General features: G+C 51.8%; 8 protein-coding genes across 8 annotated transcripts; 6 read left to right on the top strand and 2 right to left on the bottom strand.

Moving 5' to 3' along the window:
• Positions 1 to 1,063: 1,063 nt before the first annotated feature.
• GUITHDRAFT_153995 (hypothetical protein) lies at positions 1,064 to 1,776 on the top strand (the record flags this gene model as incomplete). The annotated part of the gene is made up of 1 exon (XM_005827694.1): positions 1,064 to 1,776. A coding segment is annotated over exon 1 (674 nt), but the record flags the coding sequence as incomplete, so codon positions are not given.
• A 190-nt stretch (positions 1,777 to 1,966) lies between these two features.
• GUITHDRAFT_153994 (hypothetical protein) lies at positions 1,967 to 2,612 on the top strand (the record flags this gene model as incomplete). Its single annotated transcript, XM_005827693.1, has 1 exon — positions 1,967 to 2,612. A coding segment is annotated over one exon (198 nt), but the record flags the coding sequence as incomplete, so codon positions are not given.
• A 3,438-nt stretch (positions 2,613 to 6,050) lies between these two features.
• Positions 6,051 to 9,246, top strand: GUITHDRAFT_113039 (hypothetical protein; the record flags this gene model as incomplete). Its single annotated transcript, XM_005827692.1, has 10 exons — positions 6,051 to 6,427; positions 6,467 to 6,498; positions 6,549 to 6,628; positions 6,678 to 7,744; positions 7,800 to 8,671; positions 8,719 to 8,858; positions 8,903 to 8,962; positions 9,010 to 9,072; positions 9,116 to 9,173; positions 9,218 to 9,246. 10 exons carry the CDS (start codon positions 6,051 to 6,053, stop codon positions 9,244 to 9,246), a joined length of 2,778 nt encoding a protein of 925 aa, XP_005827749.1.
• Positions 9,247 to 9,398: 152 nt separating this feature from the next.
• GUITHDRAFT_75286 (hypothetical protein) lies at positions 9,399 to 10,173 on the bottom strand (the record flags this gene model as incomplete). The annotated part of the gene is made up of 5 exons (XM_005827691.1): positions 9,399 to 9,523; positions 9,654 to 9,810; positions 9,868 to 9,920; positions 9,972 to 10,060; positions 10,109 to 10,173. 5 exons carry the CDS (start codon positions 10,171 to 10,173, stop codon positions 9,399 to 9,401), a joined length of 489 nt encoding a protein of 162 aa, XP_005827748.1.
• Positions 10,174 to 10,570: 397 nt separating this feature from the next.
• GUITHDRAFT_88593 (hypothetical protein) lies at positions 10,571 to 11,705 on the top strand (the record flags this gene model as incomplete). Its single annotated transcript, XM_005827690.1, has 7 exons — positions 10,571 to 10,660; positions 10,733 to 10,930; positions 10,977 to 11,083; positions 11,126 to 11,165; positions 11,224 to 11,300; positions 11,345 to 11,581; positions 11,639 to 11,705. The coding sequence occupies exons 1-7, from the start codon at positions 10,586 to 10,588 to the stop codon at positions 11,703 to 11,705; spliced, it is 801 nt and encodes a 266-aa protein (XP_005827747.1). The 5' UTR covers positions 10,571 to 10,585.
• Positions 11,706 to 13,903: 2,198 nt separating this feature from the next.
• GUITHDRAFT_113037 (hypothetical protein) lies at positions 13,904 to 16,023 on the top strand (the record flags this gene model as incomplete). Its single annotated transcript, XM_005827689.1, has 2 exons — positions 13,904 to 14,754; positions 14,805 to 16,023. 2 exons carry the CDS (start codon positions 13,904 to 13,906, stop codon positions 16,021 to 16,023), a joined length of 2,070 nt encoding a protein of 689 aa, XP_005827746.1.
• A 2,377-nt stretch (positions 16,024 to 18,400) lies between these two features.
• Positions 18,401 to 19,220, bottom strand: GUITHDRAFT_153991 (hypothetical protein; the record flags this gene model as incomplete). Its single annotated transcript, XM_005827688.1, has 2 exons — positions 18,849 to 19,220; positions 18,401 to 18,775 (listed from the first exon to the last, which is right to left on the bottom strand). Coding segments are annotated over exons 1-2 (469 nt in total), but the record flags the coding sequence as incomplete, so codon positions are not given.
• Positions 19,221 to 19,659: 439 nt separating this feature from the next.
• On the top strand, positions 19,660 to 19,953 carry GUITHDRAFT_54864 (hypothetical protein; the record flags this gene model as incomplete). The annotated part of the gene is made up of 1 exon (XM_005827687.1): positions 19,660 to 19,953. A coding segment is annotated over one exon (294 nt), but the record flags the coding sequence as incomplete, so codon positions are not given.
• Between the last annotated feature and the right edge of the window lie 249 nt (positions 19,954 to 20,202).

Raw genomic sequence — 20,202 nt, 5'->3', positions numbered from 1 at the left:
GAAGAGTTCGTGCATTGCGACGCTTGACTCTCTAGAAGAAGGATTGTTTGGTGCTAATTCAGTCAAAACTCAAGGTCAACAACAAAATGAGCAAGAGAAAGGCGATAAGATTTCTCCCCGTGCGGAAAATTTCCGTTATACTGTGATGGCATCGAAACGAGTCGTCCAGAGGAGACTCTATTATTTTCTTAGGCTTTGTGACTACGTGATTTTCAACACTTTGCACACTATGGTGGTCGAATCTACCTCAGAACTGCTTGCCCAGATTGAGCCGAATGTCAAAGACCAATTAGAAGATAGTCAGAAAAAGCGCAAAGCTGTTTTCTTGACAGAGATATCATTGATTCTCGGAGACCTTACTTTCGTCCCAGGAGCTGCGGATTTTGAAAATGAACTAGATAGCATCGTGGGGGGATTCGTTGACACTGTTTCCGGATCCAATAGTGTGAGGCTTTTGAATAATGAGGATCTGGAACAATATACAGAGCTTTTCGACTCAGAAACAGAGACCAGTGAAAGCTCCACGGTTTCTGAGATTGTAACCAATGATGAAGAATATAGAAAATTACTTGCTCGCATCAAAGTGGCAGTTGCAAATGCATTTGATGCCTGTAATGATTACGTGAGTATTTTTGAACCATATCAGACAATGGTAGTCGAAAATGAGCAACTCGACGAAGAAGAATTGAGACAAAAAGCAGAAGAGGGTGAATTTGTTCTTCAAAACTTTAAGGAGAAATTTGATTTGTACCACAGCCAAGCTGATAATATTCGCAATTTGCCAGATGAAATGGATTGTGGAATTATGCAAGTCAATTCCAAAAAGTTGAAAACCCTTCTTTCTCCTTCGCCCGCCTCGTGTCTCGAAAAATTGGAAGACATACTTCCACAACTGACAGTTGCAAAGCAAAGAAGGCTGCTGGACGAAGTCAACATAGCCAACAACAATCTTTCAAGGAAACCAACCAATGTGGCCAGTTTCGTATCTGTGTTAGATTTTGTTTCGCAATGCAACGAACGAAAGGATGAGATCGACGCCGAGTTTAAAGAGCTTCAGGATCACTACAGCTTGATGGATGAAAACTCGGTGGAGGTGAATAGCATGGACAGGGCTGCGTTCCAGATGCTGGTGCCAGAATACAATCAAATGAAGAATATGTTGGATATCTTCGAGAGCACTCAAGACGATGAGATGGCCAGGTGGAGTACTCAGCTTGAAGAAGACATCAAATTATTTCACCATGAAATCGAGAAGCTGCGACAGATATCGCAGGACCCTCAGCTTCTTGAGGATGTAGAATTCATTGATCCTGTACTTCACGTCTGCGAAGAACTCAAGGAGCAAGCGAATGCGATTGAAAAGACGGCAAAGCAGAATCAGTCCTTTCAGACCATATTCGGGCAGCAAGTTGTTCGATACCCGGTGTTGGAGGAGGTAGTGGCGGATGATTCCTACCGCGTCGAAGCTCAACAAGCTCATAAAGCTTCAAATCACCTCAGGTTACCTTCCTACCATACGTTTGTTTCCGGGCTGCGAGATATCTCCTCCCATTTCTCGCTGCGCAAACAATCACCAAAACGACAAGAGGAAACGAGAAGAAGAAAGAAAGCAAGAAGGAGACAAGAAGGGTCAATACATAGTTCGGGAAGTTATGGAGAAACCATCGCCTTGTCGGCAATGCGAACCCTTCGACCTGAGGTTCATCAAACGACGTCAAATCATGATTGCCCGCACCTTGGGGATGATCGGTTCATGCGTCTCTGCACAGAGCAGACGTTCTCTTGGAAGCTTTACAGAAGCGCCGCCGGCTTCCTCACAAAAAGTGGCGAGGTTAAATCTGTTGTCGCCTTCTACTATGATCCAACTGCACGTAGTGTCATCGTGCGACAGATGTGGTCATAGAGAATCTCACCGTGTGGTGATTGGGTTGAATTTGAGAGTGCCAGTTCTGCAGGTACCGTTCTCATTGCGCACGTAGACGTTCATTCCCTTTAACAACTGCCAGACACTCACATTCAGATGTTTCTGCCGGATTGGTAAGGAACAGTCTACCTCTATGGAAGGCGGGGATTCGGAGCAAGAGCGGAGGTGCAACTACGTAAGAAACTTCAACATCGCAGTATTGTACAGGTTAGAGTAGAGAAGACCGGCCTGAGCCCGACATCTTCAAGCATCCAGCCTTCATCCTTCTTCTCGCAGGATAATGTGGTAGCCTTGGTACCCTTACGCGGGTTGGAATTGTCAGCTTCCGAGCCTTCCTGACTTTCTTTGCATCTGCTCCTCTTTCTGCAAAGTCCTTTCAACTCTTCGACTGGGATGGCGGAACCGAGTTTTCTAAAGCATGAGAGGGGAAGCTTGGAGGAAACTGGGGGATCTGGACTCGCAGAATTGATGTCTGCATTTCTTTGACTTAGCGCAACGATCAGTTTCGGACCCTGCTTGTCTTCATCATCGTCGACTACCTCCACAACCCGAACTTCACTCCAGCAGGCTGTGTGAACAGTCAATCGCTCATGAGAACTGTAAATGCACACGACGTACACGGGTGTAAAGCCTCGTCCATTCTCAAAGATCTCATGTCATTGCAAAGAAGCATATCGTCTTTCTGCGGCATATAGTCTCTGCATAGACCATTGCCAACCATCCTTATCTCCTCAGCACCCTGAGTACGGTTCAGCTTTAATCGGCTGGCCTGGCCCTTACCATGCTAATTTCTTCCAGGCTAGAGGATTGTCGGACTTGAAATGATCCATCATCGGTGCACGATAATACCTCGATGTCTTCCCATACTCCATCTCCACACCTTCCTTCCAGCCTGAGCTCCTCCTGACAAACAGCCAGAGATCAATTTGCTGCTCTCTCTCATTCAGTCCTTCCCCGCCCTCACCACACCCTCAACCCGGCCTTTCTCCCCTGCTTCCGTAAGAGCAGCCAAACCCTTGCTCACATCTCTTCCTCCCTCAATGGCTCCCTTCTTCCTTTACCTCACTTTCGCCGACCCTCTTCGCCATTCCGCGGACGCATACAAATCCAAGGATTTTTGTCCAGGCCCGCCCGGCCGCCCGGTCGATCCCACTGCATCACTTAAAAATCCTACTTAAAAAATCACTTATTAAAATCCTACTTTACTCCGATCGGACTGGCCGCAACTTTACTCAAAGTTAACTGGCCCAGTACGGTAACACTGACAGAGTCTCGCCGACGGAGTCTCAGTGAGTCGACGCTCGAGACAGAGTCTCGAGTACGATGACAGATCGGACGGCGGAGCCTGAGTCCGATCTTCCCGACTCGGCGAGTCCTGGCAGGACTTTTGGCCCGGGGGGCAGCAGTGTGTTGAGGCTACTGATCGGAGCTAGCCGGTTACTGATCGGACCCTGCGGCATCATCTTCCTATCTTGCCACTGGCCGCGCCCGCCACACGGTCCCCCAGTCCGATCCGATGATCATCGGATCAGCAGCCTCAACACAGTGACGGTGCATTAAGTCAACTGTGCTGTACGGTACGGTCAGGGGGGCAGCAGTCGGAAGGATGAGGGTTGTTCTCTCTGGCCGACATTTCTGTTCTGGACGAGTCGTGAATCCAGTAACCTCAACTGCCTCAGCCGGGCTCAGGAGGATGTGATAGAAACATGGGTCATTTTATACTAGATTTTTTCGTCTCCTCACGTATGTTTGTCGCCGATGATCGTATGGTATCATGCTAGTTGTTCCCTAGCACCTTTAGTCTATGCTTACTGTACCAGTCACTGTTGATTCTCATTCTACACCTTGCCGATTCTGAACGCCAACAAGGAACTTTGAAAGTTATTTTGTGGCAATCTTTATCATCAAGAATCGTCACATTCGCGCAGCAATTAATGCAGGTCACGAATCTATGTACAAAGACACTTGCAGGTTGGAAGCGTCCTACACGTGAGCTCACTTACGAGCTATGAAATTAATTCCCAGGCAGGTAGAGGAAGCTTGGTATTCGCACATATCCTGTTGTGAATCGAATTCAGCAGTGCTCCTCGAAAAGAAATCAATCAGCCCTACTGAGCTTACCTTTGGAAATAAGTCTTCCCATCCAACACATTCCTCTGTGCACTGCAATGGCTTCTTTCCGTAGCTTGTCGGAGCCGCCTCTTGCTTGGCCAATGTCTCGCTCGCTGCAGATGAATTGGCGAAGGGGAGTAACACGTTGATCTTGTAGTGTTGAGCACAGACCTGCAATAGGCTTTACTCTGGTTGCATGAGATTCCATCAGGCAGAATTACCCTACAGCTTCGCATGGAGCATCGGAGGGGGTGAGAGATGGTGCGAGCAAATGCCGAGAGCATCATGATGTTGTGTGCGTATGTGGTGAGAGGCAAAGAAGGGGAGCGAGTGGTAGGATGAGAGGGAGGCGACAGTAAAGTTGATGCCGAAGGGATTGAAACCAGTATTGTTGTGGTCAGCGCTGGCGGAGGTTGGTCAGCAGGAGGAAAAGCGCGGGAGAAGATGCGATTTCGATCTGCTGCGGACCCGTGCAACTTCCAGCAACCCTACCCCGCACATACCACACAAACTCAGGGGGTCACAGGGGGTCATGCTTTTCCAGGCGCAAGGGAACCAGGAGGGGTACTCGAGGCTGTGGTAAACAAGGTTGCGCCTGGAAACAAGGCGGCCGAGAACCCCCGACGGGCATGTTTCCCCGGCGTTACAGAGGTGACCCCTGCCTCTCTCCTCTACTGTCCGGTGGAAGGGAGGGGCTCAAGCGACACCTCCGAGTCGCACTCTGTCACAAGTTTCTCTGGGGTGTCGCCATTGCCGCGGGCCGGCGCGTTTTTTTTCCTTTGGGATTGTCAACCCTTCACGCCGTCACGAAGTCAACTTTCCCGGAAGTTCATTTGTACCTGGGCGCGGCCGGGTGCGGCCGGGCGCCCGGCGGCCGCGACCGTACGGTCTTCAAATCATTCGCGCCGCGGTCACCGGGTAGGGAACCATGATCAGGCGGCTTCAAGTTAACTGACGTTAAAAAAAAGTTAACTCCAAGAAAAGATCAGTATTACCGTACGAGGACAATCAGGACTCCGGGAGAGGCGAGCCTCGGAGCCTCGGAGCGGCAAGTTGATCGGACCCGGCCACTCCGAGTGGCAGGTGACCAATGATCGGATTATGCATCACGCCGCGGGGGCCGGGTCGCTGCCACCCGGGCCCTAGTCCGCCGCCCGGCCGTTGAGTTGAAGGGCCGCCGGGAATAAGACGCCGGGCGCCGGGCCGGAATGCACACCCGCCCCGCGGTCGGATTGCATGATGGCGTTGATCGGTCATGTAAGATCCGACCGGATCTGTTTCACGCCGGGCGGTGGTCAGAGTCAGTACGGTCAGCGAGTCCGACGGTCCTGGCAGCCTCAGCCCCGCGGTGGCCGCCCTCAGGGCAGCCTGTGGGGCCCGGCCCGGCCCGGGCCGGGCCGCGCCGGGCGGCGGCGGGCCACTGCATAATAGAACGGTCTCTCCTTCTGCACCACCCTTCAATCGTCTTGGCTTTTGACCCCTGGTGTCCTTGTGGTAAAAATAGGGAAGCAAGAATGGCGCGGTCGCTTGCTCATGAGGAGAGAGCGTGCTCGCTTGCTCGCGTCATCCTCCTCCCTTGCGCGTTTTCTCTTTCTTCAAAGATTGTCTGTCGTTTGTGCTCACCTGGGTGATCATGCTGCGATCGCATGTCACTATGCTTCCTCACTTCATCTTCTAAATGCGATATTTAATCCATTCACTCAACCACCCATCCTTGCACTCGTCGCTTTCCTTTCTTGTTACATGATGAAATCAATCTATTCGATGTTACTCAACACTGAAATCTTTTTTCAGAAGTTGTGAGAGCTTTTAAGTGGTCCGGATATTCCCTACAACATGGCAGTTTCCGACTAGATTCATGTTGTACAGCTGAGACTAGATTCATGTTGCACAGCTGAGTTACAAATCAGCTGAGTGGTGTGCGGCAAACAAAAGCGTCTTGAGATCAAATCAGTCGTCGTTCTCTGCTGAGTTCTAATTTCCCCGTAAAATGGATTTTCTCAAACTATTCCAGATGAGAAGAGACAGTGCTCCCGAGATCGCTCAGCAGCCATCGCCACGTAGTATCAGTTGCGAAATCACACCCGAGAATGACAACAAGAGCGACGGCGATGTAGATGGCTACAATGATGCTCGAAGAGCATCACGAGTCGATGCTGACTCAGCAACCGTTTTTCCTTTGAAGAAAGTATCTTCAGTGAAAGAGCCTGCACTTCCCAGCAATATCCCAGAAGATACAACCCTCACATCTAAGATCGCACGACAGGCATTACATTCAATACAGAATGTTGTGACTGCGTGGAAAGTGAAAATGCCAGAACAGCCGGAAGAGTGGGTGACGGACTCGACATCTTCCTCGTTGATTCAAGGGCAGGCGAGTGCCTCTTTAGGGTTAGTCGTTCATTCTTTTGTGACACTGCATCTTGGCAGATCTGGAAACGTGGTGGCCATGAGGGAGATGAGTATAAGTCAAGATGGGTCGCAGTGACACGAGAGTTTGTTAGTTACTCAGTCTCGAAAGACACTCGTGAAATCGACAGGATCAACTTCACCGACATCATCGGCTTGGTTGTCTGCAAAACTAGAGCTGAAGTAACTATTTTGAATTTGTTGGTTGTTATGATTCTGATTCACCACCCAGAGTTCCATTGGTTTAGAAAGTTCCAATGTTGTGACATGGAGAGAAGAAGGAGCTTTTGAGCATGAGATAGATCTAGCAAAGCAAGTTGAGCTTGGAGCAGCTGATTTTGGCATTTGTACCGCTTTTGGCACGTATCATGGTGGAAGGATCTACCTGTTCCGAACGGACTGCAGGGACACCATGGAGCGATGGTCCGAGACGATTACAAGAGTTATGACTTCTTACGTTGGATATCCTGTTGTCCACATGAATCGTCTTGATACATTCAGGCGCAAGGTCCGCTGGTTCTATGTGGGAGATCGCTGTCAAGTCTTTGTTGCGGGGATCATCATGTGTAACTTTCTGTTGAACATTTTTGAAGCGCACTTCAATGCTGCACCAGACACTCAGTTAGCTAATGTTTTCGATCAGATCGATCTTCTTTTCACCATATTTTTCACGGTGGAGCTTGTCATCAATATATTTGCCACGTGGTTTGTAGAATTTGTTTCCGATGGATGGAATTGGTTCGACTTCGGAGTCGTGCTCGTGTCGTTGCTGAGTTTGGTCCTTACTAATCTTCCGGGAGCTAATATTCTTCGGCTTATGCGATGTTTTCGAGTATTTCGGTTGTTCAAAAGGATTCCTTCACTCCGCCAGATCATGATAGCGCTGACTGCATCAATTCCTCCCATGATCAATGCATTTGCGCTGGTGTGTTTGGTGACAGCAATCTATGCTATCATGTCTGTGACCTTCTTCAGCTCCTACGCACCCGAAGAGTTTGGAGACTTTTTTACTGGCATGTTCACCATGTTCCAAGTGATGACAGGCGACAATTGGTCTGACATAGCCAGAGGTCTTTTCACACTGACTGGTCAGAATACGGGGGTTGCCATCTTCTTTGTTAGCTTTCATTTAATAGTTGCTCTGGTACTCCTGAACGTGGTGATTGCTGTCCTACTCGATGAGTTCTCGAAGGCTGCCGACCAACGCAACTCTGAAGCAGAAATCTCTAAGAGTCTGGCTTCAGAGGAGATAGAAGCTTGCCCCTTCGAGAAGATCTCAAGAGAACTTTCAAAGTACAAGTAAGTTTCTGACGTTGGTGAGTAGTTTTAGCCTTATGTTTTATGTTTTCCTCAGGAATTTGGATGATCTGGAGACCAAAATCAACAATCTTTATGACAAGATTCTTTACACCACCATCAAAAAGAAGTACGATCTGTTCACACAAGAAGTTGCCCGTGAAGACAGTGAAATCTTGAGGGTCTATTTCAATCGTTGGAAGACAGGAGAAATTCCAAATGTGGGGGATGGGTGCATGGGATTTGCAGAATTTAGGATGGGGCTAAAGAACATCGGCTTTATTCCTCCTATTCTAGTGACGCGTCAGATTTGGGACGACTACATCATGCGGCCACGTCTTTGCGATGAAGGCGGTATCCTCAATCGCCAAGGCTTCATGCTTTTGATGAAGCAAGCGCTCAAACGGCACCAGCTGAGACAGCTGAACGCCTGCATGGAAGATGAGAACGAAGACTGGAACAGAAACAATATCAGAAGCTTATTCCTGGGCATTAAGGGAATGCTTCTGGAGGATGAGGAACATGCGAGGTTGGAAAAGGTTCCCGTCGGGCCAATGGATGATGAGAACTCAATTGCTTCTACGCGAGATGGAAAAGTTGATGCGAGCATGGAGTACGACCCGCAAGTGGATCAACTTTTGAAGCGGCTGATCGCTGACATGCATAAGATGCATGCTCGCTTTGATGCTGTTGAGATGGACTTGCACGCCATCCGAAGTGCTCGCACTAGGTTCAAGAAAGGATCTCCTCGAAATGCTGTGAATGGAGAAAAGAAGAGGGAAAAGGAGGATGCGAAGAAGACTGAAATATCTGAGCTGAATGCCAATCACATGGAAGATGGGCACTATATTGCCAAAGGACGTAGAGCTCAAGAGATGGATCAATCAACGGTCCTGCGGGCCAAGAATGAGTCGAATGCCAAAGTTTCAGGTGATGACTTGGACATGTTTCGAGCGCTGCTGAGCTTTGGAACACAGATTCTTTCATCGAGAAGCAGGCAGCGACGAGGAGGGCAATGCAAACCCCTGCATCGCAGGAGGCAAAAGGTGCTGACAACCTCAATAATCTCTCCCAGCGAGGTGGTCACCTCACGCATCGAGGAGCAGCTCCGGATCGGGTAATTGACTTGTCTCCTCACAAGTCCCTTGACCCAGATGGTAGATGTGGTCTCTTGGCGCATTTGCGCAGAACTTCACCGACAAGACTCTCTCTCCAGTTCAGGTTCGTTGAGCACGTAACTGAAATCTTGCCATGTGACTTCCTGTCAGGTTCCTGATTTTTCAAACCCATCGAAGTTGGTGAACCAGTCCAAAGACGCGGCCAACAAAATGGTGATGCAATCAAAGATGTTTTCCTCCTTCATACTCATTGCAGATGGATGGCTTGATGGGAGGATTGGCAACAATCGGATCAAACATTCCGTTTGTTCATGGTTGTTGCACACCATCCGTGTTGGTTGAATCTTACTTGCCATAGGTAACGGAAGCCAAGCCGGTCACGAATGAAGGCTACTTGAAGCTGTTTTCAATCAACATTTCTACCAAGCATGTTACACTAACCGAGGATGCATTTGAGATTGTTGAACATGAGATTTCTGCCTTCTTTCTTAGCAGATGGCTTCACTCAGCTCTTCTTTTGAGTGCTTGGCTCAGGATGTTCAATCTGCATTGTGACCTGCAGCTCTGTGAGTGGAATGTGAAATGAAACATGCACATACAGGCCCATCATTGCAGATTTCAACTTCCATTTTAGCTCCAAATTTTCCATCTTTTACCTTGGTACCTGGTTAGCAATGGTAGACCCAGGTTTACAATACCAAGTTTGGGTCTCCAATATCCCTCTTCACTTGATCAACAAACTCCTACGCATGTCTCAAACGTTGCACTCCCTCCCGAACGCTCTTACCTGATACATCTCTCGAGCAGCTTCTGTCGACATGCTCTTTGAAAAATCCAAGTTCGAACCTTTGAGCCTTGCAGGCTGTCAGTACAATGTCTGTCAGAGGATCGCATGAAAACAAGCCTGAAATGTAGAGTAAATTGACTGACGAGTAAGATTTCCCCTTGAATCTGCAACAATGCATCAATCGATTCAGAAACCAATAGCGCTCGTCTCAACATTCTCACCTCTTGCACATTTCTCTTCCACATTTTTCCATCTTCTCCTTCGAAAAACCTCACTGTCAACCACATGTGAACATTGCATTTAGCAAAATCTGCTTCAGATTGACCAGATAACAATTTCTTTGACATCCATTCAAGACTTTCGCGCTTGTCCTCAGTCGAGAGTCCCACCAAGACACACAGACCTCTGTGAATGCTGATACATCAGGTCAGTTGAAAGTGTTTGATACCAGACCTTACTTACCTTGACACTGTCTCGCCGTCTACCTTGACCGATGCCGACGTCACTCGCTGAATCACACACCGCATGCCTCCTCTCAGTCGGAGAGGCTGATTTCTGTATTCCCCAGAACACAAGCGCGATGTCAACAAGAGTTGTAAACCATATGCAAGCAGCAGTCCGATTCGTTTGAGCCGAAGAAACATTGCAAGTCAACGGTTCAGAGAGGACAAGATTCCATGAGCTAATCCTTGCTTCGACACCCACTCCTCCCAGGCTTCCTCTCTTCCCACTCTTCCTCTTCCCACAATTTCCCAGCGATCTTCGTTCAAGTTCTTGCTCACTTCCTATCGCCACTGGTCAGCTCTAGGCGTCCTGTCATGGTTCAATCATCCTCTTCCGCTAATCGCTCACAAGAATCCTGCATTGCATTCAGCCTTTGTACCCCTCCATTCCATTTCATTTACACCGGTACCCAAGATGTTTCTCCTCCCCTTGAGAATGGCAGAAAGGCGCGAAGACCCTGAGACGTTGTTCGAGGTGCAGAGGATGCTGGGAGAAGGAGCAGCAGGGATGGTGAGTTGTAGAGAGGCTGTCGAAATTGAGATGCTTGAGGTTGTGGTCGTCTAACGCATAGCCTTGCTTCAGGTTTACTATGCAGAACGTATTGCTTCACGGGAGCCTGTTGCGATCAAAGTCGTTGTTGGAACTGATGATGCCAAGAAGGAGCTGAGAATTCTTGAAACTATCAGCCATCCGAATGTTGTTTCCTACTACGGCACATGGGAGAAAGACTCTCAGCTGTGGATCGCGTTAGAGTTTTGTCATGGTGGTGCCGTCTCTGACGTAACTCAAGCGAAAGCTCGTCAATCCCCGCTGACTCGCGTCGCAGCTGATGGAGAAGCTGGGAAGAGGGCTGGGCTTGCAAGAGCTTCGTTGCATCACCTGCTGCTCATTAATGGGATTGAGCTATCTACACGGAGAGCAATTGATACACAGGTGTATTTCTTGCATGTGAGAGCGATTTTGACATGAGTTCAGAGACATCAAGGCCAGTAACATCTTGTTGTCTTCATCGGGAGTGAGTAAACGACAACATTTTTCATGCTTTCTGCTGTTGCATGCTTAGTGCTTTTCAGGCCAAGCTTGCAGACTTCGGAGTATCAGCAAGGTTGCAGGTACCAAATGATCGCCGTTGCACTTTTGTTGGAACACCGTGAGCATTCAGTTGAGGTGAGCTGTTTGCTGAGTCCTGAGTAGGTACTGGATGTCTCCAGAAGTCTGCTCGAGAGGAGAGTACGACTACAAGGCTGACATCTGGTCACTCGGAATCACCGTCATCGAGATGGTCCTCTCTTTGCCACCATTGGCGCATCTGCATCCCATCGAAGCAATCGAATACATCCGTAAAAACGACCCACCCGTGCTGCAATCAATATTGCAGACGTCTGGGATCAGTGATATCTGGCCACAATCTTTGCACGAATTCGTCCAATGGTGAATCTTCTGTTGCTGTAGTAGACGTTGCTGAAAAACATTCCATTCTCGATGCAGCTGCCTTGTGAAAGATTTTGAATCGAGACCGGATGCCCTGCAGCTCTCTCAGTCTGTTTCCTTCTAACGTCAGCAGAGCTTTGATAGTGTCATGTTATTCCAGGCAATCATTTATCTTGGAAGCTCAAAGATGTGAAGAGAATGACTTGCAAGCCGTCAACGAAGTGTTGCGTCACCTTCGAGATGTTGAAACTGACACTTCTCGGATCAAGTCGGTCCCTCCATATGCTTCCATGTGCGGTTTGCCTTTGTTGGAAACCATGCTATTCACATTTGTGTTGAAGCTATTCCATACAAGCTGAAACCTCGGTAAAAGAAAGCCCTGAGATGAACTGCAAGAACAACCTCCCAGTCAATGCTCATGCCGTTGGTGAGAGAGGGAAACATAGCGTCAGTGGAAGGTCAAGCCTGCTGATGAACGAAGATGAAGCAGAGACTGTGCTGCCGTAAGATGATTTGGGTTGAACTCTTTGCAGGAATGAATTTAAGTGCTGCAGATGGATCGATCTCATCAGTGTTCCACCAGAGCCTTTCCAAGGAGAAGGATTTACCAAAAGTTGTCGACTTCAGCCAAGCAGCAGTGAACCTCAGGTCTGTTTAGGTATAGGGCGGAGCATAGTACATAATATGAAGTTGATCGTCAAATTCAAGAAGCGAGGAACTCGTTTGGTTGGTTCTTACCCCTTCGTGTCCTGTTTTCCTGTATTTGACTATTGATCACTTAGGTACAAAGCAACGACGACATGAAGAATATCAGTCAACTTTCAATGATATGTACAGCCATACATTCAGACCTTTAGGGGCAGAGCTCTAGAAACTGTTGAACTTTGGTTCGAGTCTTCTCCACACCTGACCCTAACAATGTTTCAGCCTCATTCATGCCAGTTTCTAGTCTGTATTTTTCAAGTTAAAAAGCAACACAAGGTTACACATCCCGAGTACAAGCACATGAGTCGGCATCGTGAAGAACAGGACGAATGTCAGAGCAGGGATTCAGAGTTATCACCCGGGACTGCTTCATTTGTAGTGATGTGTGGTGATATCAAACGAAATTAGGCAACAGGTAGATGGCCCGGGTAGACTGAGTGAAAGCTGATGCCATTCGGAGACTCGGCCCGGCGGAGCCTGAGGCTGCCGATGGGTAGACTGTTGTGAGGGCTGAGTCACATATGGGCAATTAATGTCATTATCAACACTTTTTGGAAACTCTCATGTTTTGGGTAAATTCAAGTTTACAACTACTTTAAAGACATGAGTACCTGGTTTGTACCAATCATTTTTATTTTTTTACAAGATCTGTCTTACTGTACCGGTCATATATAGGGCAAAACTGTGAACATGCGTAGGGGTCATGATATTTACAACTGTAACCAGTATAAGTGGTAAATGTTTTGTAAATCATTATACAAATATATTGAAATCTATATTTAGTACTGCTCCCGATACTGAGGAGGACTCCGACTCCCTCCGACTCCCTCCGACGCCTTCTCGTCAGGCCTCGGACTCCCACCTACTCCCGGACTCGAGTCCGACATCCCACCAGTCACTGTGAGCCTCCGACTGAGCGGCCCGAACGGTGACTGAGCTTAGGGTTTAGGGTTTAGGGTTTAGGGGGCCTTGTCAGAGGCACGGGGCCTTGTCGCTTGGTGACAAGGCCCCGGCCCCGCCGACCTCGTCGAGAGAGTGAAGAACTTCACCAAGCGTAGTATCCGAATAGTCGGACAGCTCATGCTTGCAGAGCTGAGGGGGGATGCACTCCCGACGCTATCGCTGAAGCCATCCGCTCGACATGTCGGCAGGCGAGACGAGACCTGTTTGAAGACCGGCTCGGAGCGCATGGAGCCCAGAGTCGAAAGCATGGTTCATGCAACAGATGGAGGAGGCCAAGAAGCAGAATGTCGAGACATACATTGGCACCGAAGACACCGAGGGGACCTCCTTCATCTCCATGACTCTAAATGAAGCAGTGATGGAGCTGGGACTCGTAGTAGACTCAGTCGATAGAGACGACAAGGCTATCATGTGGAAAGCACCTTACAGAAGGAGGAAGTCGACATGGAGGCTGAGGAGGGCGAGGGCGTGGAGGAGGGTTTAGGGTTTAGGGTTTAGGACCGGGGAGGCCGCCCCTTCCCGAGGCAGGCCGCCCCTTCCCGAGGCAGGCCGCCCCTTCCCGAGGCATGCACATCCGCGGCGCGTAGGGAGAGCGCAAGGGGACCGGAGGAAGCTGCGAGCAAGTTCTTGGTATAGTTCAAACAGCTTCTAAGCATGGTACTACAGTATGATGAGAGCGTTCGCAACCTGCTGTATCGGAGATCATGCCAATACACGCAGGGCGAGCGCTCTGGAGGCCACGTCGAGGAGGCCGCCGACCTCGTCGAGAGGGTGAAGAGCTTCGCGAAGCGGTATCCTGGTAGTAGGACAGCTCAGGCTTGCAGAGCTGAGGGGGGATGCACTCCCGACGCTATCGCTGAAGCCATCCGCTCGACATGTCGGCAGGCGAGACGCGACCTGTTTGAAGACTCTCTGAGTGAATGGAGCTCAGAGTCGAGAGCATGGTTTATTCAACAGATGGAGGAGGCCAAGAAGCAGAATGTCGAGACATACATCGGCACCGAAGGCACCGAGGGGACCTCCTTCATCTCCATGACTCTCCTAGGGATTTCCTCGATGTATGTTCGACAAGAAGAAAAGTTGAAAACGAAGCTTATGGAGCTAGGTCTCATGGTAGACTCAGTCGATGGAGTCGACAAGGCCATCATGTGGAAAGCACCTTACAGACCTGAGATAGCACGAGCAGACGACATCTCAGTCACCGTCTCCTTCCTTCGGAATGAAGCAGCCATGGAGCTATGGGAAGGCAGGAAAGAATACTGCATAGAAGGGAGAGACCGGTCGTTCAAGCTTCGAGCCAAGCGAGGACCTTGGGGCAAGGGAGGGAGCCTTGCCGAGCTATCGCAGCTCTTAGCTCTCGGAGGAATGTCGACGGCTGAGATCGCTCAGATTTATCGATTTCAGCTGCTCTCGCAATCTCTTGCAGCCGCAGAGGTACAACCACTTGCAGGCATGCTCTTGCAGGGTCCTGGGCAGAGAGGTCGCAAGGGGCCGAGCCCGAAGACGTATGTCGCTGTTGGGGCAAGTACGGGCACTCTCCAGCAAAAAGAGCTAGAGTGGGTGCTCAGCTCGCCTTCGACGGCAAGCTGCGAGCAGACCTTGGCCTCGTTCAGAGAGAGCGAGGCGATGGAGGGGGTGCATCTCACTCTCATCAGCGACGACGGCCCAAGCTCAGAGAGACGTTTGCAGTCGAGCTCACAGCCGACACCTTCGTGCCGAGGGGAAAGATCGCTAAGCAGAGGAAGGTACTTCGCGACAGGGACCAAGCTAGGCACAGCAGCTTTAGAGTACAGATCAAGTCGAGGTCAAGCATGAGCACAGGCCGCTTCTCGAGGAAGGAGATGGAAGCGCTGTGCGGAGGAGGTAACACATCGATCACGAGAGTCAAGCGAGCCATGTTGGAGTTAGCAAGAAGAATGAACCTCAAGCTGGTCAGCGTCGAGGCCGAGGAGGATCGTGACACGCTCAGCTGGGATGGGAGCCTGATAGCTCTCTCCCTGGCGACCAAGGCAGAGGCTCGACGCTTGATGGAAGACATGCCCTTCTACTTGGAAGGGATCCTGGAAGTCAAGCTGGAAGCTATGGGTTTTAAGCTCAACCCTCAGCATGAGGAGGAGAGGAGCCCGAGCAGCGAGGAGCAAGCCCAAGAGCCCCAAGGGCAGCAGCAAGGCGCTGGATGGCTGGAGCTCAGCGACATCGACAGGATTACTATGGAAGCAGCGTCGCCGTCAGGGCCAGTCGATCAACAGGTCTTGCTCGACCTCTCGACGATGCTCTTGGAGACATCAGAGGAGGAGCTGCTAGCTGGCAAGCCGATCTCGCTGGAGCTAGACAAGAGTGTTGGCAAGCTGCATGACACCTTCTGCTCGCCGGGCAACGTGGAGTTCATGACGCTCGGAGCTTGGGCAGCCACGCCGACGCTGGGATCGAAGCGAAACATGATGAAAGAAAAGCTCAGAGCGTACCTCGGCGAGCAGCGCTGGACACGGGTGCAAGGGAACAAGGCAGCGAGGAGGGGCAGCGCCTTCTCTCCAAGGGCAGCAGCGACTGATGCGCTCGAGCAGGAGGCTGAGAGCGATGACATCGAGAGTCGATCTGTAAGCCTCTTGTTTCTTGCGATCAGTAAATTTGCTGAGCACCATGGGTTGAGCTGCACGGGCAAGGTCGACAAGCAAGACCGGCTGCGGCTGATGATGAGGGAGGAAGTCGACATGGAGGCGGAGGAGGGCGAGGGCGTGGAGGAGGAGGCCGGTGCAGGCCCCTCGCGCGCTTGAGGCTCGAGTCAAGTCTTAGAGGTGGACAAGAGGCGGAGCGGAGCTGTGGGCCCCAAGGGGGGAAGGAGGAAGAAATAAATGAGGTGGACATGGGGCAAGCAACGAAGGTAAGGGCAGGTAAGCCGGTGGGGGAGGGGGGAGGGGGGCCGGGAGGAGGAGGCCGGGCGGAGGCCGGCCGGGCTCTAGGGCCCGGTCCGGACCGAGGCCCGGGGGAAGGGACGTGAGTCCCAGGGACCCATACGCATTCCACCTACCACCTTATCTCCTGATTGTCCTTATCCCTCATTCACTCATTGGCCGAAGGCCGGCCGAGACCGCCAAGGTGTGTCGGAGCCGAGGAAGCAACACAAGTTGAAAGCACGGACGACCCAGGCCAAGGCCGGCGGAGGAAACTCCACTGGCTGAGGCCGGGGAAGACCACTGAAGTATATCAGAGGAGGGAGCAGAGCAGAAGCACGGCTGCCATAAGGGCCAGCCAAGTCGGGCCGAACTGCCAGGTCACGAGATCCCTGTTAGACTAGAATAGAGCAAGGTGATAACAAGCCATGCAACCTACCTAGCATTCTAATAAACTCAACTACTACTACTAGGACCGGGCCCCTTCCTGGTTTAGGGTTTAGGGTTTAGGGTTTAGAGGCGCCGTTATTTTCGGCAGAGGCGCCGTTATTTTCGGCAGCATGGCTCCTCGTCAGGTGTAGGGGAAGCCGCCAGGGCGCCAAGGAAGCTGCAAGCGAGAGGTTTGTATACTTCAAATAGCTTTCTAAGTATGGTTCTTCAGTATGATGAAAATGTTCGCAACCTGCTGTATCGGAGATCATGCCAATACACGCAGAGCGGACTTGTGGATGCCTAAACCCTAAACCCTAAACGTCGAGAGGGTGAAGAGCTTCGCGAAGCGGTATCCGAACAGCAGGATAGCCTATCTACAAGAAGCGATGACTGGATGGAGTGACGCATCCAGAGAGTGGTTTTCCTCGGTGTATGTCAACCATGAAGAAAAGCTGAAGAAGAAATTTGAAGAGATCGGACTGATCGTAGACTCAGTGCAAGAGAGTAAAGCAATCATGTGGAAGGCTCCGTATAGACCCGAGATAGCGAGTGCTGAGGAGATCCCGGTGACTGTTTCCTTCCTCCGCAATGCACAAGCGGAGAAGCTCTGGCAGGGAAGAGAGGACTTCGCGATCGATGGTCGCAAGTTCACAGCTGTACATGTGAGCATCGTGCACGATCGATCTTTCAAGATTCGAGCCAAGAGAGGACCCTGGGGCAAAGGGGGCAGCTTGGCAGAGCTGACTCACCTGCTAACCTTGGGCGGCATGACAACGGCTGAGATAGCTGCCGTCTATCGCTATCAGCTGCTGCGCCAGTCCCTTGCAGCGGTCCAACTCCAGCCGCTGGCAGGCATGCTGGTCGCTGGGGCGCCAGGATAGCAAGTCCACAAAGGCTTAGGTCAGAAAGGCTTCATCGCTGTAGGGGCCAACGTCATCTGGAGACAGAGGGAGGTGAAGTGGATCGTCTCCTCGAGCTGCCCAGAGGCGAACGATACAGCATTTCGAGCTTTCCGAGAGAGCAAAGCGATGGAGGGAATACACCTGACTCTGTTCAGCGAGGACCCGAAGATCAGAGAGGCGCTCGCAGTCGAGTTGACAGCTGATCGCTTTGTGTCCAGAAATAAGTTGAAGAAGGCATCAAGGATGCAGAAGAAGGCAGGCGGCAAGGACGGCAAGGAGATCAAGATCATCATCAAGTCGACGGCGGCATCTGGTCGCTTCACGAGGAAGGAGATGGAGGGGCTGTGCAACGGCGGCAACACGTCTATCGCAAGAGTCAAGAGAGTCCTGTTGGAGATCGCTAACAGGCTCGAGATCAACGTTGAAGGCATCGACATGGAGGAGGATTTGAACACCAAGTCCTGGAACGGGTCCAAGCTATGCATCCTCCTCGGCTCCACGGAGGATGCTCGACGCATGATGAAGGAGCTGCCCTTCTATCTCGAAGGCGCAGCAACCAAGCTCGAAGCAGTCGGCTTCGACAAGGAGCCTGAGGCGGCTGGTCAGCGGGGCACCAGCGACGCAGCGCAGCGACAGGAGGAGAGCGAGGGAGAGTGGCTGGAGTTTACAGACCTGGAGAGGATCACAATGGAGGCAGCATCTCCGTCAAGCCAAGAGGACATGCAGCTCGTCAGCGAGCTGTCAGCAGTCATCGAAGATGCAGCTTCTTTGAACGAGGCAGGGACGAGCGAGCCGATCAAGCTGGTCCTGGACAAGGCCGTTGGCAACCTCCACGACACGTTCTACTCTCCGGGGAGCCTGGAGTTCATGTCGCTGGGAGAGTGGGCGAAGATGCCAGAGGAGCAGGGAGTTGGGCGCAACGTTCTCAAGGAGAAGCTGGGGAAGTGGCTGCAGAGCAAGCGCTGGACTCGCCGCGGCGCGTGCAAGGAGAGAGCAAGAAGGCAAGGAGGGGCAGCGCGTTCTCGCCACGGGCAACGGCAGCTGCTGAGCTTGAGCAGGAGGCGGAGAGCGACGACATAGAGGCTTCCTGTTCATAGCACTGAGTAAATTCGCAGAGATGCATGTGCTGGCCTGCTCGCTGAAGGTGGACAAGAAGGACCGACTGCGAGTGGAGATGAGGGAAGATGACGAAGAAGAGGAAGACATGGAGGAAGAGCAAGGCGAGGGCGAGGAAGAAGACGGGGCGAGCCCGTACCGAGCTTGAGCTGAGCTCAAGGTAAGGAGAGAAGGTAGGAGGCGACCGAAGGCCAAGGTGAGGAGAGGCAACTCTCCTGACTGAGGCTGAGGAAGCTGAATGGAGGAGTATGTGGCGACCGAAGGCCAAGGTGAGGAGAGGCAACTCTTCTGACTGAGGCTGAGGAAGCTGAATGGAGGTAGAGTAGGTGGCGACCGAAGGCCAAGGTGAGGAGAGGCAACTCTTCTGACTGAGGCTGAGGAAGCTGAATGGAGGTAGAGTAGGTGGTGACCGAAGGCCAAGGTGAGGAGAGGCAACTCTCCTGACTGAGGCTGAGGAAGCCAAGAGAAGACAGCAGAAGTAGAGAGTAGAAAGACGCCTCAGAAGCAGGGTTCGCATTGTAGGCCGTGTACTCCCAGTGCTCGAGCGCCTCTTTAGACTAGGATCAAATTGCATAAGCCCACAACGAGGCCGAGCAACATTCTAGCATTCTAATAAACTCACATAATAATAATAATAATAGGGTTTAGGGTTTAGGAGGGCGCCGTTATTTTCGGCAGCAGGGCGCCGTTATTTTCGGCAGCAGGGCGCCGTTATTTTCGGCAGCAGGGCGCCGTTATTTTCGGCAGCATGGCTCCTTGCCAGGTGTAGGGGAAGCCGTCAGGGCGCCAAGGAAGCTGCAAGCAAGAGGTTTGTATACTTCAAATAGCTTTCTAAGTATGGTTCTTCAGTATGATGAAAATGTTCGCAACCTGCTGTATCGGAGATCATGCCAATACCCATGTCTTCCTCTTCTTCGTCATCTTCCCTCATCTCCACGCGTTATCCTGGTTTAGGGTTTAGGGTTTAGGAGGCCGCCCCTTCCCGAGGCAGGCCGCCCCTTCCCGAGGCAGGCCGCCCCTTCCCGAGGCAGGCCGCCCCTTCCCGAGGCAGGCCGCCCCTTCCCGAGGCAGGCCGCCCCTTCCCGAGGCAGGCCGCCCCTTCCCGAGGCAGGCCGCCCCTTCCCGAGGCAGGCCGCCCCTTCCCGAGGCAGGCCGCCCCTTCCCGAGGCAGGCCGCCCCTTCCCGGGCCCGAGGCAGGCCGCCCCTTCCCGAGGCAGGCCGCCCCTTCCCGAGGCAGGCCCTTCCCGAGGCAGGCCGCCCCTTCCCGAGGCAGAGGCCGCCCCTTCCCGAGGCAGGCCGCCCCTTCCCGAGGCAGGCCGCCCCTTCCCGAGGCAGGCCGCCCCTTCCCGAGGCAGGCCGCCCCTTCCCGAGGCAGGCCGCCCCTTCCCGAGGCAGGTCGCCCCTTGTCGAGGTGTGGATACCCTTCGTCGAGTGCTGTCGCAGCTTCACTAGGCAGGCTGTCGCTACGAGGGGTTAGCCGCCCCATCCCGACGCCTCCTCACGGATCTTGGATCAGGCAGCCTCTTCTCGACGTGGGTCGCTGCTATCCTCTGGCTGGTGGCTCATGACCTAAGCAGGACGCAGTTTATAGAGAGCACGTCGTGCTCTTACC

The sequence above is a fragment of the Guillardia theta genome (assembly GCF_000315625.1).
Source record: "Guillardia theta CCMP2712 unplaced genomic scaffold GUITHscaffold_64, whole genome shotgun sequence".
Taxonomy (NCBI): Eukaryota; class Cryptophyceae; order Pyrenomonadales; family Geminigeraceae; genus Guillardia; species Guillardia theta.
Note: the sequence above shows the minus strand (reverse complement) of the source record. Positions and strands in the feature narration are given on the sequence as shown.